This window comes from Punica granatum, unplaced genomic scaffold, assembly GCF_007655135.1.
Source record: "Punica granatum isolate Tunisia-2019 unplaced genomic scaffold, ASM765513v2 Contig00397, whole genome shotgun sequence".
Taxonomy (NCBI): domain Eukaryota; kingdom Viridiplantae; phylum Streptophyta; class Magnoliopsida; order Myrtales; family Lythraceae; genus Punica; species Punica granatum.
Window position 1 is genome coordinate 64,207 of NW_022204314.1, and position 19,962 is coordinate 84,168.

At 39.6% G+C, this 19,962-nt stretch overlaps 2 protein-coding genes and 1 pseudogene across 2 annotated transcripts; 1 reads left to right on the plus strand and 2 right to left on the minus strand.

The window, feature by feature from the left end:
• Positions 1-299: 299 nt before the first annotated feature.
• Positions 300-7,307, minus strand: LOC116190222 (annotated as a pseudogene).
• A 2,902-nt stretch (positions 7,308-10,209) lies between these two features.
• Positions 10,210-12,161, plus strand: LOC116190219 (phosphoenolpyruvate carboxylase kinase 2-like). The gene is made up of 3 exons (XM_031519878.1): positions 10,210-10,507; positions 10,642-11,206; positions 11,839-12,161. The coding sequence occupies exons 1-3, from the start codon at positions 10,283-10,285 to the stop codon at positions 11,895-11,897; spliced, it is 849 nt and encodes a 282-aa protein (XP_031375738.1). The 5' UTR covers positions 10,210-10,282; the 3' UTR covers positions 11,898-12,161.
• Positions 12,162-18,615: 6,454 nt separating this feature from the next.
• On the minus strand, positions 18,616-19,954 carry LOC116190221 (probable inorganic phosphate transporter 1-3; the record flags this gene model as incomplete). The annotated part of the gene is made up of 1 exon (XM_031519879.1): positions 18,616-19,954. A coding segment is annotated over one exon (1,122 nt), but the record flags the coding sequence as incomplete, so codon positions are not given.
• Positions 19,955-19,962: the final 8 nt, after the last annotated feature.

Consider the following 19,962-nt stretch of genomic DNA (forward strand, 5'->3'; position numbering starts at 1 on the left):
CATATATTTATAACATTTTTCTCGATCAAATAATTAACAGATTCTTTGTTCATTCCCATTCAACTAGTTGTTACCAAAAACCACTCTTAGATCACAGCCACCCGTGTTTCCAGACGGGGAAAGATAAGATCTAGATCACAAAACAAAAAACATCATTCTATGGCATCATCATAAGCAGTCCTCAATTATTTCATGACTAGTTTGCTTGCCTCTCTCACTAGTTATGCATAGAAACAACAATCTGGAGCAGCAGTACTGTCCTCCCCATCAACGACCGGAATCTAACCCCAAGAGCACTCCTAGTGGACAGAGGCCATGTGGCAGATCAAGTCAATGACATTATTGTTGTAGCCCCTTTCATGGTCATACCAAGAGACAAGCTCCACAAAGTTCTCGCTCAAAGCAATTCCAGCCTTGGCATCAAAGATGCTTGACCTGTTGTCACCTTTGAAACTGTAGAATGAGAAGCTCAAAAGTTTATTTTGATTAAACTCTGGTAACATGTACATATAGCTAAATGAAATGGGAAAATAGGAAAGTCTTCTAAGATATCTAAATGTCTATTATACATGAATCGAATTAGGCTAGCTAAGATTATATACAAACTAGTTCCACTAATCTTGGCAACACAATATATTCCCGTAATACTCCCCCTCAAGTTGGAGCATGAGGATCTCGAATGCCCAACTTGCTCAAGAGAAAGCGGAACCGGTCTCGCCCTAAAGCTTTTGTGAAGATATCTGCAAGCTGCAGCCTTGTCGAAATGTGTGAGATTTTGATCACGTAAGACCGAATATGTTCACGAACGAAGTGACAATCTATCTCTATGTGCTTCGTTCGCTCGTGAAATACTGGATTAGTTGCAATATGTAAAGCAGTCTGATTATCGTAAAATAGTCGAGTAGGCACAGAATAATTGATCCCAAGAGAATTAAGTAAGCTTCGGAGCCATAAAACTTCGCTAACTGCCCCTGCCATAGCTTGAAATTCCGCTTCAGCCGAAGAGCAAGACACTGTTGATTGCTTCTTTATCTTCTAGGAAATGGGACACGCTCCTAATGTTACAAAATATCTCGTGATTGAACGACGTGTCATAGGACAACTAGCCCAGTCTGAATCACAATATACTTTGAGTTCCAATGAGCTCGGTCGAAGAAAAATTCCTTGCCCTGGCGATTGTTTCAAATAACGAAGTACCCGCATTGCGGCATCCCAGTGGTCTTGACGTGGATCCTGCATGAATTGAGACAAGATATGTACCGGGTAACAGAGTTTTCGGTCGTGTAATCGTCAGATAAATCAGACGACCAACTAGTCGTCGATACCTACTGGGATCATTAAGAAGAGTTCCTAAATCCGCTGTCAACCGATGATGTTGTTCCATTGGAAATGTAGATGGTCGTGCACCAAGCATCTCGCATTCCTTGAGTATCTCGAGTACATACTTCCTCTGATTAAGAAATAACCCGGACTCCATTTTGGCCACCTCAATCCCAAGAAAATATCTCGCCGGTCCTAAATCTTTTATGCGAAAACACTGATCAAGATATCGCTTGAAACATGTATATTGCTCTCGATTATTCCCAACCACAAGAATATCATCAACATAAACTAAGGCCGCAAGGAAGACGTTGCCACCATTAAATATGAAATGTGAATGATCCGCTCTCAACTGCCAAAACCCATAGTGTCGCATGGAATCTGCAAGTTTGGCATACCAATTGCGTGAAGCTTGCCTCAATCCGTAAAGTGACTCCTTGAGACGACAAACCACACCCGGCTTCTGAGAAGAATATCCAGGTGATAGGTGCATGTAAACTTCCTCGTCAAGATCCTCATGCAAAATTACATTATTAACATCCATCTGGTGTATCTCCCACCCCTTTGCCACAGCCACAGCTAGAAGACACCTTACCTTGACTAATTTTGCCACCGGTGCGAATGTCTCATTAAAATCAACTCCCTCCACCTGAGTGAATCCCTTCGCAACAAGTTGCGCCATGTATCTCTCTATGCTCCCATCTGCTCGTCGTTTAATTTTGTAGACCCACTTGCAATCAATCAGTCGTTTTCCCATAGGCAAATGTTCAATGGTCCACGTCCCATTGGACTCCAGTGCTGTAATCTCTTCCGCTATAGCTTGCCTCCATCGTGAATTGGCTACTGCATCATGATAAGAAGAAGGCTCTACCTCTATATCCAAAGCACTTACATACGCAAGATATTTGTTAGAGGCACCAGAATAAGACAAATATTGCTCTATAGAATGTCTCGTACTTGAGGATTTCGATAGAGTAGATGAGTTGGGGGGGTGTATAAGGCAGTGTGAATATGCACTTCAAAATCTTTCAAATACTTCAGTGCAGATTTATGTCGATAGAACGCCGTAATACTCGTTCACCATTCTCCATCTCAATATGAGCCGCCTCAGGCTCAACCTCGTCCACTGTGTCCTGTTCGTCAGAAAAATCCTCTCTCAATTCATTGTTAAATTCTGTCTGGTATAGTCCTCCACCCATTTCCTCTTGATTATCCACCGAACTGTTAAATCTCAACTCCCCCTGACTCCTTGCCTGATGAATAGGCCTCTCAGTATCAAAAAATCGAATGTGACCCATATCTCTCTTGCCCGAATCACCCATCTGCTCAGAAAATGGAAACTCCCTCTCGCAAAACCGTACATCTCGAGACACAAATATTTCATTTTTCTCGAGGTCGTAAACTCTCCAAGCCTTTTTACCGTAGGGATAACCAACGAATATACAGCGACGTGATTGAGGCTTGAATTTATCCTTGTCCCTCGGCCTGTCATGAGCATAGCACAAGCACCCAAACACCCTCAAATTTGAACAATTCGGCGGCCTGTCAAATAATACCTCATGTGGACTTTTACCTCCCAAAATTGGTGTGGGAGTTATGTTAATCAGATACGCCGCTGTCGTAACACATACTCCCAAAAATTCAGTTGGAAGCCCTACTTGAAACATTAAGGCCCGCGCTACATTCAATATGTGCATGTGCTTCCGTTCAACACGTTCATTTTGTTGAGGCGTGTCTATACAAAAGGTTTGGTGGATGATTCCTTCAATGGAAAAATAATTCTGCAAATCCTGAGAAACAAACTCCTTTCCATTGTCACTTCGCACTATTTTTACTATGCGATTAAACTGATTTCTCACCAATTTGCAAAAGTTGGTGAGATGGCGCTGCGTTTCTGATTTTTCCCGCATCAAATATAACCATACTGCTCGACTATAATCATCAATAATTGTCAAAAAATAACGAGCCCCAGAAATAGATGTCACCTTATAAGGCCCCCACAAATCACAGTGAATTAATTGAAACGGCAAAACAGCTTTATTCATACTTAAATCAAAACTTGATCGAGTTTGCTTAGCCCGAAGGCAAACATCACACTCTTTATTTATAGCTGCATTTGATTCCAAACTAGTACCATTGAACTTAATCCGTCGTGATGGACGTCTGAGTCGCATGTGCCACAAATCATCTGTCTCGTCACTGATGACTCTATTAGCCTGCTTCTAAATAGCCACCCCCTTAGAGCTCACCCACTTCAATCGTCTTCCTCGTGGTGTGGTCCTATATCAAGCAAAATTCTATGTAAAATATTACACAACAATCCAAATCCTTAGATAATTGGGATGAGGAAATGATGTTGCAATTGAATTCCGAGACCAATAAAACATCTGAGAGAACAAGAAAACCTATATAAACGCGTCCACTTTTGCAAGCATCAAAAGCTCTTCCATTCGGTATATGGATCTTCGGCTTCTTGGCAGGCACTTGTGTCTCAACAAGGAAATCTGCACGCCCGGTCATATGTCTAGAAGCTTCACTATCAATTATCCAGTCATGCTCATAATTCAGCGAAATGAAATTTTTACCGATATTAGGGGGCATGTTGTCATCATTGGGATCGAGGAAATCAAGCAACTTCTGAAATGCCGACTCTAAAAGGCGTGATAGTCTGTTCAGCTCGGTGCTCGACTGTCCGATCTGGGCCTGATGGCCTTGTAGGCCTCCATGTCTGTGTTGTCCGCTACTGGGTTACCCCAATTGGGCCTGATGGGCCTGCAATCCATTAAATTGACCCATCCCATTATACTGGCCCGTATGACCCAGCCCATTATATTGGCTCGAACTTTGGTCCGGCCCGTGCTGTCCTCCTGCCTTCCCTGTTCCTCATTCTCTTTTTCCCGAAGCCAACTATTCCCTGTTCCTCTTCCTCTTCCACTTGACAGCTTCGATTCTAAATTCGCCGAATAACCGTGCAGTAAACAGCACGAGCTCTTGATGTGACCCACGCGGCCACAATGGAAGCAAGTTTTGCTCGTCACTCCCGAGCCTTTTCCCCCTCCTTGACCACCGTAAGTTTGCCCGCTGCCGCTCCCCTGTTTTGCCGTTATTTTGCTCAAGAATACTGCTCCATCTAGTGCAACATTTTCGTGAGATTGAGCCACGATATTCTGCCTTTCCTCGTGCAGAATCAAGGCATAAACCTTATTCAGGGGATGAGTCGGCTCGTGACTGAGGATATTGGACCTCACAGTCGCGAATTCAGACCCTAGACCCATCAGAAATTGGTGGGTCTTTTCCCTTTGTCTTTGCGCTGCGTATAATCTGATGGCAGAGCATGTGCATGTCAGTATCTCCAGATAATTGTCCAATTCGTCTTGAGTCGTGAATAATATTTTGTCACGGACATCCCTTCTTGCTTCAAATTGCCGATTTATGCTTTCAATTGATAAATTCTTGCTTCGTTTCCCTGCGAATATCATTCCCACAGGTCTTCCCATAATGCCCGAGCCACTGTTGCATAGGCCACATTGGATTAAAGATCTGATTCTAGTGTGTTGAATATCCAGGAAATTACCAAAGACATCCCATTTTGCCCGGTTTGGATCACCCTCCGGTGGCCTTGGCACCGTGCCATCAATCATCCCAATCTTATTCTTCGCCGTCAATGCAGTGAGCATAGCCCTCGACCAGGTGAGATAATTCGTCATTTAGCTTGTAATTGATCAAGCTTACACCTGTGTAATCTGATGGGTTGACGTTATAAACAGAAAATAAATCATGTTCAACACCTTTTCCTGACATCTCTACACCCTTGCCTTCTCCACAACCTTAAAGCAGATTAGGTTTCACGGTCCCAATCCTGCTTTGATACCATGTGAAACTATTGAATAAGAAGCTCAAAAGCTTATTTTGATTAAACTCTGGTAACATGTACATATAGCTGAATGAAATGGGAAAATAGGAAAGTCTTTTAAGATATCTAATTGCCTGTTATACATTAATCGAATTAGGCTAGCTAAGATTATATACAAACTAGTTCCACTAATCTTGGCAACACAATATATTCCCGTAATATCACCCACAAAGTCAGTTGAAACCGGCCATCCTCGGTGTAACCAAGAATTCCCTTCAGTTTTCCCTCAGATTCCTCCTTGATGGCAGCTTTGATCTCATCGTAGGTGGCTTCTTTCTCAAGTCTGACAGTAAGGTCTACCACTGAAACATCAAGGGTGGGAGCACGGAAAGCCATCACAGTCAACTTTCCATTGAGTGACGACAATACTTTCCCGACAACCTCGGCAGCTCCTGGTGCTGCTAGGAATGTTGTTGAATGAGGCAGCTCTGCCGCCTCTCCAATCCTTCATTGATGGTCCATCAAACAGTTCTCTGTGTGGTTATGATGGAGTGGGTAGTGGCCATGAGACCTTCCACGATACCAAACCTATCATGAATAACCTTTACAAGGGGAGCAATGCAGTTGGTTGTGCAGCAAGCATTGGATACAATGTGAAGGTCAGACTCGTGTTCCTTCTCATTGACACCCACAACAAACATAGGAGCATCCTTACTCGGGGCATAAATGACAACCTTCTTGGCGCCATCCTTCAAGTGGTGCCAAATTAGAGCCTAATTAGCATGCCACTACCGATTAATCCTGTGAGGAGCACTAATATTAAGCAAAATAAGCTACATATTAACACGATTAAGCCAATCCTATTGTATTTACACAAAGTTAACTAAACAATCCAATCCTAAATCATCCTATTACCATGATTTTAGACATACGAATAACTATCCGAAATTAGCCTAGGAAGCACGAAAAAACATTAAATGTTTGGTTTTCTCCTAGATTACAAGTAGAGATTACAGAAGGAGAGGGATAGTTTGATCACTACCCGAACTAGAAAGTTTAGATAATAGCCGACCAACATGTGTTAAGTCGGGATTTACCTTTTTTTCGACAAAAGTTTGGGAAATAAGCGCCAAATGGGTCACTGAACTTTCGATTAAGTGATCTCCTTACTAATTTGGCTAGAATCTTGGTTAATTATGTGAATTTTGGGTCATTCTTAACTGAGGCTCCAACACATGGACAGCCAAAAAGGTCCATTCTTCAGCAAATGACCCTCTATTTTTTGCAAATGGGAGTCGGGACCATTTTATAAATAATAAAACATCTGAGGTAAAGATAAAAAAGAATTTCAAAAATTGAGAGCTTCGGATGACACCAACTGGCCATCCAAATGGGGATGGCCCGGACACCCCACCCCCCTAGCGCAGTTAGGAACGACTCCTTCATATGGAGGCAGGCCGTCCTAAAATTCCCAATTTTTAGCAATCTAGTTCAACTTCTTCGAACTGAACTAGTTTCATCGGAAATAATAGCGTGTTTGCCCTCAAACTTGTTAGAAACTTCATTTTCATCATTTTTGGGATTTAAAAGAACATTTGAATGGAGAAAATTTATCTAAAAATATCATCATGTTCAGAAAATAATTTTGGACTGAAAAACACCCAAGGAAGAATATATCTCCCTATGTGAGAATATCAATTTCTCCGTCTTGAACACTTTTCTTACTGAAAAGAAAAGAGTCTTTTCTCGTAAAATATATGAATAATTGGGTTTAGAACTAGGGGTGAAAGTAAACAACACAAGAACCGAGTCAACCCAATGTAATCCGAAAAACCATTGTGAAATTTAGGCGGGTCAAACCCCTCTGAGTGGTTCTTTGGTCAGCAACCGAACCGACCCAACAAACCCGATGGGAACCCGAATCGACCCAAATTTTGAAAAAAAAAAACAGAGAGAGCATTCGTCGGTGTGTAGCTGTTCATTCACTCCTCACTCAAATTCACCTCGCCCTGTGCTCCTCCGCCTCTGTCTCTACCTCCCTCCGATCTGCTCTTCCGCCGCTGCCTCCCCCTCCGCCTCCGACGAGAATGCAAGCCTCCAGGGCTTTACGTCCCTCTGCTCTGCTGTCACACATAAACCCGAAACGAAACCCTCACGGCCTCCTCCGCTTCCCTCTACTCTGCTTGTAGTCTCGGACGCAGACCAAACCCTAATCGCCGTGATTGAAATTGAGGGAAGTTGTATTTTTTTTCATTTGGTGAATTCAATCCTAAGATTGGGAATCCTCCAGATGTACTTGGTGAATGAAATTTTCTGCGTTGATTTCATATGCCAAGGGACAAATCATTGGTTTCTTTTTTTAGAACGTTGTTGGATGCGATGGAAAGAGTACTCTAGGGTGAAGCTGCTCTTGTGTTCATTGATGGATCGGGTTTATTGGGGACCCGATCCAAATTACCCGAACCACGGGCGGCTGGGTTTCATAGCTAGTTTTGTTTGTTTTAGGTGGGGTACATCCCCAACCCGAAACTTGGTGCACCGATCCGAATTCAAAAAACCTGAACCAACCAAACTACTTTCACCCCAATTAGGTACTTAGCAAAAACAATGTAATTTAATAATTCAAAACTGTTGCCCATGAGTATTTGCAACATATATTCTCAGGAAATGAGTATTATAATAAGATTATAATATCAATGCTAAATAAAAGGATAAAAATAATGATAGATTATTTCGTTCATACATTTAATATGTTTGAAAATACAAAAAATCATTATATAGAATGGAATGATATTTAGATAAATATTTTTTATGAGACAATTCTACTAAATAATGAAAATTAAAAGAGTCACAAGCAAATTTGAACTCTTCTTTCGTCAATGTCTTCACTTTATTTCTTCTGAGATACTCTATCCTTTTTATTATTATTTTTTGGTTCTTCATTTTTCTTATAATTTTAGTTCTACTTCTCATTCTATTTTTTTTAACAAAAAATTATTTTACTTTATTTCATTTAGTATAATATTACCAAACAATATGACGGCAAAGTATTGCATCATCATCTCCTATATTTAAATTCTAAAAAATTTAATTTGAAATATCTTTACTAATTAATAAAAAATTAAAGAGTTAAAAACAAATTTGAACTCTCACTCTACCAACATTTTCACTTTTTCCCTTGAATTATTGTTTCCTTTGCTTTTTTTTTTTAAATTTCAATTCTACTTTAACGTCAGTTATACGTCATTTCTTTTTTTTTTAGGTTAATCAAGTAAAAGGTACGAACTTTACTTGAATTTTCAATTCTAGCACGATCAATTTGGAAATAGTATAAATAGGTACGACTTTTCGTTTTAGTTTCAAATCCAGCATGCTGTTGAATTTTTCATCAATTTTAACAATAGCGGCTAACTAGGCATTAATGATGCAAAATATCGTAACATTATTCGATAAGTGGAAATATGTGAAATTAAATAAAAATATATGGGATCCACTTATTGTGCTGATTTGAGACTAAAATGAAAAGGTCGTGTAAGATTTTAAACTAAAATGAAATGTCGTGCCTTTTTATACTATTTTCAAAAGATTGTGGTAAAATTGAGAATTCAAGTAAACGTCGTGTTAAATTTGAGACTAAAATGAAAAGTCTGACCTTCCGTGTAATTTTCGAAAAGTTGTGATATAATTAAAAATTCAAGCAAAGTGTATGCCTTTATTGATGATTAATCCTTTTCTTTTAAGATAATTTTACAAATTTCATCCAATATTACAAGCAAGTGTGATAGCATAATGTCACTTCATTTACAAAATTTTAGGGAGAACCGACCGCCTCCCTGGATAAATTATTTTGTGCGTGACCTCTTTCATTGTTGATGTACGGATCATGTTCTGGGCAAAATATTCCGTCAAACTACTGCTCAAATTTGGTGGCCCTCTTGTAATTAAAGCCCATTCCCGGGGTAGTTACCTGATAAGAACAGGTGCTGCTCACCATCTAGTACATTTCACATCAACATCCCGAACGGCCGAAGCAGCTGGGACTGGGAGGACACTTATTTGGTACGGAAGGAAAAAGTCATAACTGTTATCTGCCCATTAATGAAAAAAAGGCAAAAACAAAAAACAAAAAAGAAAAGAAAAGAAAAGGGCCGTCTCGTCATTTCGCGACCACCACAAGATCCTGCATGTGATCTTAGGGCCATGCTTCCTCCACGCCAAACGGGCCGAATCCTAGCCGTTCGTCCGTACACACAATTGACCGTACCCAACTACCGGAGAAGAATATTCCCAGCAACATTCCTTTAATCTTCGCCTGAATTTTTAATCTCCCCCGATGCAGTTTATGTCATCCCCGATATGGTCCTTGCTAATTTGGATACTGCAGTTTAATCCCCATACTTTCGTATTTGTTTCATTTAAACCCTACTATGTTTGTTACTTAGCCTAGATTGCCAAAGACGGTCCTGCCATATAAGGTCCTGGACTGGACAATGAGATTATGAAAGATCCCGGGCCTCATATCTCATAATAGGGACTCTCCCGTGACTTGTTCATACTTACGATTCCCGAATCATAAAAATTGATAAATTTAATTTTCACGTTACAATTTGTCAAGAGTTTACATTACATTAAAATTTCACATAGCCTACAAGGAATTGAGCACATTTCTAATCCAAAGATTTAAACTAATAAGATCATAGTTTCCAACTATTTTATAGATTCAATATTCTCTCGGTATCTGTTCAATCTAGAATTGCATGATCCTTAATTGTTTTCTCTCACGCGGGTCAAAGTTTCTCAGTTCAACTTCTACTGGTGGCTCGACGGTTTTGATTCCCGAACCTGTCAGCAAATATGACCGAAATGCAATGATGTTGTGAGATATATTGAGAGCCTTCCCAGACTTGCAAGGAGCATTTTGTGATTTCACATAAGTTCAGAGTCCAGAACCGAAATTGAAGCGGAACCTCGTCTCTCTCTCTCTCTCTCTCTCTCTCTCTCACTCTCTCTCTCTGCGCTGTTTCGCTTCGTTCGCATAAAAGGAAGGGAGCGGAGAGGGAGAAACCCCCCAAAAATCAGAGCCTCAGAGAGAGAGAGAGAGAGAGAGTGATGAGTGAAGCGCTTCTGAGAGAGTACAGAGTCTGCGAGGAGATTGGCCGGGGGAGGTTCGGAGCCGTTTCTCTCTTCCAGTCGCTTGACCCGACCCGACCCGGATCCTTCGCCGTCAAGTCCATCAGCAAGGCCTCCGTCTCCGGCGACGATCTCGACTCCCAGTGCCTCCTCTCCGAGCCCAAGATCCTCTCCCTCCTCTCCCCCCACCCCAACATTGTTCAGGTAAATCAAATCCCCCATTCCACCCTCTTCTCATCTCTTCTTCACAAATCTGCGGCCGATCGAACGCTCGGCAGGACCACGTGTGTCCTCGGTCTATCGGCATTCGGTAATTTTTGTTTGTTCAATTGTTGCAGATTTACGATGTGTACGAGGATTCGACCCACCTCCACATGGTGCTCGACCTCTGCAACGGCCCGGACCTCCACCAGCTCCTCGTCAATGCGGGCCGGCCATTCTCGGAGTCGGAGGCGGCACCGCTCTTCGCACAGCTCATGCGGGCCGTCGCCCACTGCCACCGCCATGGGGTGGCCCACCGCGACATCAAGCCCGACAACATCCTCTTCGACCCCACTGGCCGCCTCAAGCTCGCCGATTTCGGGTCAGCCGACACATTCTCTGCCGGGCCACTCTCCGGGTTGGTGGGCACGCCCTACTACGTGGCCCCCGAAGTGGTGGCGGGCAGGGCCTACGGGGAGAAGGTAGACGTGTGGAGCGCCGGGGTGGTACTCTACATGATGTTGGCTGGGTTCCCGCCCTTCTACGGCGAGACGGCGGTGGAGATATTCAACGCAGTCCTGAGGGCCAACCTGAGGTTTCCAGTGAGGACTTTCGGGTCGGTCTCGCCCGCGGCCAAGGACCTGCTGAGGAGGATGCTCTGCAAGGACATTTCCCGGCGGTTATCAGCGGAGCAGGCTCTCAGTAAGTGAACAGAACTTGACCCCCGAATTATTTTACCACATAGGAATAAAATGACATTTTTCCCTTTCGTAATAAATTTGTAAGAAAATCATCAAAAAGAAGGGTTGGTGAAATTTTGTTACAAATTGAGGGGCATGCAACAGCATGTATTGGTTGGTATCATCAAACTTCTTTTTTTTGGGGTCATCATTTCAATTTGCTAAATTTTTTTCCTTATTTGATGATTACATTGTGATTTTTGGGTATTTTTGAAGGGTTTTTCAGTAGGTTATTTGCTTTCGCCTGCAAAAATAATTTAATTTTTTTTAGATTATCTCAGTGGAATTGGTTAATAATGAGTGACGATATATGCCAGATCTTTTTCTGATTTTTCAATTATTTTTCCGTTATTTTCTGCACTTTCATAGAAGATATTTATTTCTTTTAACTGCCCTGGTTTTACGCCAACGACCAAACCGTATCGAAGGTATCCATTTCAACCTCAGGGATTTGCGGATTTGGTTCCAAAAGGATTTTTGTGGACCCGATCTTGGGCAAAGACCGTACCGATTGAGATTTGCTCGAGCGGTACGGAATTGCTAAAAAGTCCCCTGTCGTGGACTAAAAGTTTCTCCTGATGAATTTCGGTTCAGGAAATCCGTGGACTGCGAGCGGTGGAGTAGTTGACAATGACAAGAACGACCCAACCTAAGAAAGAGATGGTCCGCCCGATACAACGGGAGGAATGCATGGATGTATATAGATTTGCATCATAAGGGTGCAAAGTTTCCAATGCTTGAGCTCTCTGGGAGAATTCCATTTTGCAGATGATTTTCCGGAGGAGGCCCCCGCTCGAAGTCGTTTCCAGTTTTTCCGCTTTTCGGTTTTGCCATGGCTGAGAAGATTTTGTAGAGAGTAAAGATGTGAATAGGTCCTTTGAACAGTCGAAATATGAAGGTTTTTCCTTTGTCCATGATTGCCATAATTTCTTTTAATTTTGTTGTAGTTATTTATTTTGTGCTTTTTTTTTTTGGGTGAAATACGGGCCGAAGTTCAATTGCTTCAAAGGCATTACGAGATAGTTCCCGAAATTATCCGTAAGAGATTATCAGCCGATTGATCGTTATTGTCGTGAGGGCAAATAACGGCCAAGGTGTCAGAGGAAAAAATAGTCCAACTGGATAATCACGGGAGGATTCTATGCGCCATCAATGAATAAACAATGTTGTATCAATCAACATTGTCCTAGAAAATTTATTGGTACAGTAAGAATCTTTAAATTATTTTTGAAAAAATTTTCACAAAAATAAAAGAATATTTAAAAATTCCCTAATCAATGGTTAAAACTGTTGTGTATTCACATTAATATTTGCAGGAGGTGGTGTTCTTTCGTGTTTAAAACATGTCTGGTGCTCTAGGAAGATCTCGCGTCGACACTGGACATATGAGATTTTTCTTAAAATGAATAGTTGGCAGTGAAAAATTTTAATGGTTGCGAGATTTAGAATAAGTTCAACTATGCAGCTTGGTGGTGTTAATTTATATGAGTTTCCTACCTAACACGTCCACATTAGATTAGTGACGGTGTTAGCCTACGTGTGTGTCCACATCAGATTTTCGTTGCCCCATTTAACAGCTAGACCAAGTTGGTAGACAGAGTAATCTCTCAATGACCAAATCGTTAGCAAAATACTTTTAAAGACCAAAATGTTGACTCGCCAATCTTTCAAAAACACCAAATGGATAGTATAACTCTAATTAATATCTTACTAGCGCCAGCTAAACTCAAGATCATCAAAAATATGGAAATGATGGAAGATTTTGGTGCCAAAACATAGATGCTAGATTTTTATTTTATTAGAAAAGAGGGACTTCGTACTCTGATATTTTTTGTGAACTAACTCCAATATATAATGGGACTTCGTACTAGTTGGCATGCGATGCACTGATTAATAATGGACCTCGAGCCAAAGACAGGTTATTAAGGTCCGACATGGAATCCCAAGAATAAATCCGTATCTAGAGAGGATCTAAATTTGAATAACTTACGTGTTACAATAAATATATATATATATATATATATATATATATATATGTGCCTATATATTATTAGCCATCTCGTTGTCAAAAAATATGAATAATTGAAGGTATGCTTACAATGCTTAACCAAAAGTGAGAGAGGAAGTCAATGCAATAGCCGGGGTATTTAGATAGCACCACAGAAGTTCCGGCATATAAGGAGAAACAAAGACATGTAAATATAAATTGGAGGTGGTACATAGGGTGTCCTTATTAAATGAGCAGTCATCCATGGCAAAAGGGTTTATTCATGTGTCAAACCCCTATGCCACTTCCAAAAGCCAAATATTGTGTAAAGAAATATGCATATATTTATTATTGATTATAATTTATAGAATTTGGTATATGGATGGTTGGATCCTTTCTTCCGGTGGTCCGCTTGAGCACTCGCAGCTTTACGTAGTCATCAGATTGATAGATACGTCTATGTAGAAGGCCATACAATTCTTCGTCATCATCAATTCCTTGATTAAGTTGGCACATTTTAATATTTGTCGTCTCTCCATGCATGGGAGCATTTTATTGGTTTCTTCCTCTGTCTCCACCACACGGTCTTCTTTAAGGTAAGAAAAATTCAAATCAGATTTGACTATCAGAGCATCCGCAGTGCAAGGGCCAATTTCAAGGGCCAATTCCCCTTTGGGGGCCCCACATGTGATCAAATAAGCGAAGTCCTATTCTGCGACATTCAGATAGTCCTAACTTGATTTTTTCTTTTAAAAAACACTTACATGTTTATTAATTTATTAATATATTTACTCAATAAATTAACTTTTAATTTTCCGATTTTAATTAAAATTGCAATTATTTGATATTTATTTTTATTTTTCAATTTAAATTTTCAACAAAAATATTAATTACGGATAAGATCGAATGATTAACAATAACATTACATTATTTAAACACTACATTAGAAAATACATTACATAGTGAACGAGATGTCATAATTGAAACACTAAAAAGTTACGAATAGATAATTCATAAGCGATCATGCCCTTCTTGACGGTTATGAAGCTACCAAAGATGTTCCACCAAATTCGCCTACAATTGTCGATGCTTTTGTTTATCACGAAGGTGCTCCTTTGGATATACCTTAGAGATGGAGTAATATTTCCCTCAGACCTTTGCACTGGTCCCACGGCCACTTCTTCTTTGTCATTATCTAGGAGTGGGTCAAATCTTCGGGCATACATTTCATGCTCATCTTCAACAATCATATTATGCAAAATAGAGCTTGTAGAATGCCAAATGCATGCTCAATATCTTTTCGTACCTCTTCTTCACATGTAGCGACTAACTTCCTTTTATCTCCTTGTGGATGAGAGATTATTTTGACAAATGTCATCCATTCAGAATATATCTCATCCATTAAGTAGTACCCTATTTGGTAAAATATGATCAATAAGAAATTTGTAATTTTATATACTGAAACCACTATGAATTTTGATTTCTCCTTTAAAATATGTGAATATTTCATATTAAAATCTAGTCTCTAACATGTATGTTATAAAAAATTCCTTACAATATTTTGAATTATATTTTTAAAATAAAACAGATTCTGCACAGTTTAAATTGAGTAGATAATAGTTTTAAACCAATGACCTTTCACTCCAATACCAACATCAAATATTGCAATATCTATGTTTACTATACAATTCTACAATTGTTATTTAAAGATTATATTTTTTTCCCATTTTAACTTTATCTTTAAATTTTTAGATTTTATTTTTTTAAAAATTCCAAAGGAAACGGCCCTGTGAGATTCAAAAAGAATAAAAAAATTTTGATTAGTTTGAACCTATTTACGTTATTTGTTATAGAGAATAGTGGAAATCAAAATGTGAATAAAACTCAGTCACTCAAATCTAAATATATTGAAATATATTGAAACATTTTAGTATTATCATTTTTAAGAGAAAGATTTGTGGACTTTTTTTTTTTGGGGAACTTGATCCCAGTGGCCTACTTGTTCTCATATATAGGAGTGGATCATAAATGAAAATGAGTTCCATTTATATTTTACATAATAATTCTCTAAAGTTCTTTTAGCACCATCATACTAAAGTTGGAAAACAAGTGTGAGTACTCTAATAATAAAATTTATTAAAATTCAGTGGGGTCAACTGATCCCTCTAATTTAATTACACTGGTGGATCCGCCCTTGCCATTAAGAAACTGATTATGCAATTGATTATGCAATTATTTTTGTCAATTATGAAATAGGGATAAAAGGAAAAACATTGGCACAGAGAATTTCATCAATAAGAATGAAAATTACTTTTTTTTTTAATAAAAGGGGTATAGTATAATGACGTACGCTCTCATCACTAATCAAGAGGTTTCATGTTCGATACCTAGTGCGACTACCAATACCCCTCCTTATTAGCTATTATGATTTTTATTTAATTATGTTAGACCTACGGACCTCCCTGTAACCGAAAAAAATAAATTCTTTTTTTTAACTGAAAACAACTACCACTATACTGAATTCCTTTTCTCTAACTATACTGTTTGGAAACAAAAATCGTGAGTTAGGTATTATCATAGTAGGTCAACAGCTTCCACATCGATTTATTTTTCTCTAGTTTTGGCCATGAAAGCAACCCCATTTCTAATTAGGTTTCATGAGGTTCATTTTCATCAAAAAGTGTCCGCTGTGTCCTTCAAGTATGTCCGTCTCCATTGCAATACATTCGTGGTTGATAGCACAATAAATTAACGAAAAGAAATTGTCATATTATTACTGTGAGATATTTATCGTCTAGGAATTTAAAATAAGATTCAATGACCATTAAGGTATATATATATATATATATATATATTTTAGAGAATTATGAGTGATTCAAATTCTGCTTTTAGATATTTAATGAGCATTTGGTTTCAAAGTAAAATTATTCTATTACTCTACTTTACATGATAAAGACAAAATAGTTGGGAAAATTTATTATTAAAAATTAATTGTGATAATTATTAAGAGAAAGTATGTGTGTGAATTTATTATAAAATTAGAGAAAAAAATAAAAAAAATGAATATTAAGAAAATTTATTATTAGAAAATTAATTATAATAATAATTAAAAAAAATACATGAAAGAATTTAGTATTAAATTGGAGAAAAAATAAAAAGCAATGAATGTGTCGTTGACTTTGATTTTTCATTTTTATTGTGTTACTGTCTACGAAATTTTATGGGCGAGTCAGAGATTTAGACCTACGCACTGCTATTTCGTTTGGATTTTACACGAACAACTCTCCAGTCTTTCCACGTGACTATTTAATTTGCTAGGCGCGCTATGGGCAATTCCAAGAGTGTCGTAGCGAAATACCAATCAGTCTCACCAAGTTTAATTCGCAGCTTCTCGGCTCGTGAGGTCCGAAGGGTTAGCTAGTGGTTAGATTCTGTGATAAGAGTTCTACTGGCAAATGAATGCTGTCTAGACGACGTAGCGGCTTGACGATTTAACCAATGAGATCCTCCCAAACGTGCACGTAGAGTTATGCCATCTCGAACTAATAGATGGCTGGAAAGCCAATCTAAAATAAGTGCACTCCCGCTCCTCGGGAGGACTGTGACGCGTCGATCTCGGCTGCGTATATAGCCCAAGCAAAAGCTTATCAGATAAATAAAACTTAATTAGTTAATGTCGGTTATTCTCTAATCAATTTTTCCGCGGTTGTCTAGGGGCTTAGGAGGGCGAGCTACGATGTGTAAGGTCTATGACGGTTAAAAATCAATAAACACTTTTGAGCTATGGAATTGAATGAGCGCCTGAAAATTGGATTATTCGAGACGATGGTAGAAACTGGAACTCTTGAGTGCTTAGAAAAAATTCCAAGAAGATGCTTAAGTAGCCATGTAAAAAACCCCAATTCTCTTCACAAATACATGGCACAATCAATCTTCACGGTGCGTTTGGATTCAGAGTTAAAATAACTTTAATTTTGATTGTGAAAAATAACAAATGAGTTGGGATTATAAATTTGACTTGGGAAACGTGTATTTTTATTGTTTTTGTTGTGTAGTGTGTTGAGTTAAAGTTAAAGTTAAAAATTTTTTATTTGGGAAATATGTATTTTTATTGTGTAGTGTGTTGAGTTAAAATTAAAATTAAAATCAAAGTGATTTTAACTCTATAAACAAATAGGCCCTCAGTGTCCATAGACTGTCCACCTTCTTTATTTCTCTCCTGCCATTAAACTATGAATAGAGGATGAGAAAAGGAATTTAAGGCAATATCACATTTTCTCGTCTATGAGCCAATAAATTAGAGGTATAACATGTGTCGCTTTATTGTCTGTCATATTAGGCCATGGATTTCTATTATAATGGGAAAAGGAAAAAAAATGAAGGAAACAAAGAACTCGTTTATGAGAATATTTAGGGGCTCTGAAAGCTCAATTTACTGTTCGTTCAAATTCAGCCCCATGAGCTCCTCCTTTTCCACTGCTAGCCCATCAACATTGAATTTTATATTTTTTTTCATAGAGAAATTTCTGATCAACTTGGGCGGACTTTTGGGCTTCCACTCTTAGGTTGAGTCCGAACAAATTGGACTTCAAGTGTGGTCTGCTATATGAACTAATATTAGTTTATGAGCTTTTGAAATTGAGCTCATTAGATACCCAATTAAATTTTTATAAGGTCCAAATCATGAAATTATATGGGCTTATTACACGGACACTTTCTTGTGCTAAGGCCCATGGTCGACCTAGAACGAGCATCGACTACAAAATTAACTAAGAATCCTCGACTAATATGAGTTAGTTCAAGCTGGTCACCACTTGTTCTCCCGATGCAAGGTGTAAAGTTTGAGTTTTGTAAATAAAAAGAATTCAAAATTGAGAGATATTTATCTTTTAGTGGGTCGATCTCGAGAGTTCTACCCTTAATGGACTGATTCTACTTGAATTGAATTAGGGCTTTCACAAATCAAAAGCTCAAATTTATCAACGTCATGCTCGCCCATTCTGCTACGGCCATTCTACTGGGAATTGATAAAAACTAAATATATTTTTTCATTATTATGTCTCCATGGTTCGAGTTATATATCTCGTAGGAGCAAACGGTCGCAGTTACATCAAAATTGTACATAATAAATATCAGAGCATAGGTTCCAAACAGTGTGCATCTACATGCCTCCTATTTTATTAATTTCACGGGTTGCAACTTTTTAGGATTGCAATTCGTATCAGTTTTCGCACCTTTAGGAATAGGCATTGGACAAGCAAACTTGCAGCATGTATAGAGATAGATGAAAAGCAGAGGAATTCAAAACCTAGACCTGGTAAAACATGGATTATAGTACAAAAACCATATATGTATAAATCACGATGACCCCTTAAAATTACAAATAATGTAGAACAATGGACTTACATATACAACCAATAACATTCAAATAACACCATAACCAACAACAGACACTGTGACCAGTACATGCCGCGAAAGAATTTAAACATGCTCGAAGAGAACGGAAGCTACATTATTGCATGCACAAACTTTATGAACTACAAAGATGATTCAAATTGCTCGGACTGCGTTGATCGAATGTCTTTTTGATCCGTTCTGTTCTCAGGGAGCAGGTGCTATCCTCCCGAGCTCGGTAGTGTTCTCCTCTTCATCATTCTCACCGGTTAGATCCTCGAGTGATTTTCCCTTCGATTCAGGAACAAGCAGAGTGAACGCTGCGCCCACAAGGTTGATGACACCGAGCATGATGAGCGAGTTCTTCACGCCGATACCAGGTGGGTAGCCAGCGTCGGTCTTGCTCGGGTCCTTACTTTGAGCTGCATAGAGGAAACCAAATGCGCCCACTATGGCTCCAGCCTTTCCAGCAGCTGCAGATATCCCATGACAGGTCGATCTCAACCTTGCCGGGAAGATCTCGGCAGGAACCACGAAGGTGGTCGCATTTGGCCCAAAGTTGGCGAAGAAGAATGTAAACGAGTAGAGCACGACGAAGCTAATGTGATTCCCCTTCTTTATCCAGTGGTCGTAAGGAATCGCGAGTGCAAACATGAATATTGTCATCATCGCGAAGCCCATGATCTGGATGAAAAACCTACCGAGGATGTCGATTAAGGCCACAGTGAACCAGTAACCGGGGACTGTACTGCAAAGAGCTATCAGCGTCTGTGCCCTTGCGATTTTGTACACTTCATGGATCGCGTTCATGGTTTTAGCTGGCGGGATCCAGCCAATGGCGCTGAATATGTCCTTCTGGAAGAGATTCTGACTGTAGAAAGCAATGTCCAGCAAGAACCACGTGCTGGTGGTCCCAAGCAAGTGAAGGCCGTGCCGGCGGGCAAATTCCTTAGAGAACAAGCCATAGTTCTTCCTTGTGTCCCGAGCAAGCTTATCGACCTTTTCTTGTTCTGCTTCGAGATCCACCTGCAACACCTTGGACATATCTGTAGCAGCTTGCTTTGCGTTCTTGGCAACTAGAGCGGTGTACCGGGCTGTCTCGGGCATCTTCATCCGCCAGTAATAAGTGAGAGCAGCGGGGAGGGCTCCAAACATGAGTATGATACGCCAGATATAGTCAGCCTGTGGCACAGTGGAGCCCACCGGATCGACCTCATAAGCGGGGGCGTTATACGCGTGATCGAACGAAAGCGAGACAATGAGAGCAACAATCCCACCTGCCAAGATTCCGAACCCTGCATGGCAAGACGCAGCAATGAATGCGCCACGGGTCTTCT

Excerpts from the sequence above, each read along its gene's own strand:
- LOC116190219 (XM_031519878.1), top strand. The coding sequence starts at position 10,283 with ATGAGTGAAGCGCTTCTGAGAGAGTACAGAGTCTGCGAGGAGATTGGC. Across the intron at positions 10,508-10,641 it reads CCCACCCCAACATTGTTCAG|ATTTACGATGTGTACGAGGA; the intron begins GTAAATCAAATC and ends CAATTGTTGCAG. Across the intron at positions 11,207-11,838 it reads ATCAGCGGAGCAGGCTCTCA|GAAATCCGTGGACTGCGAGC; the intron begins GTAAGTGAACAG and ends ATTTCGGTTCAG.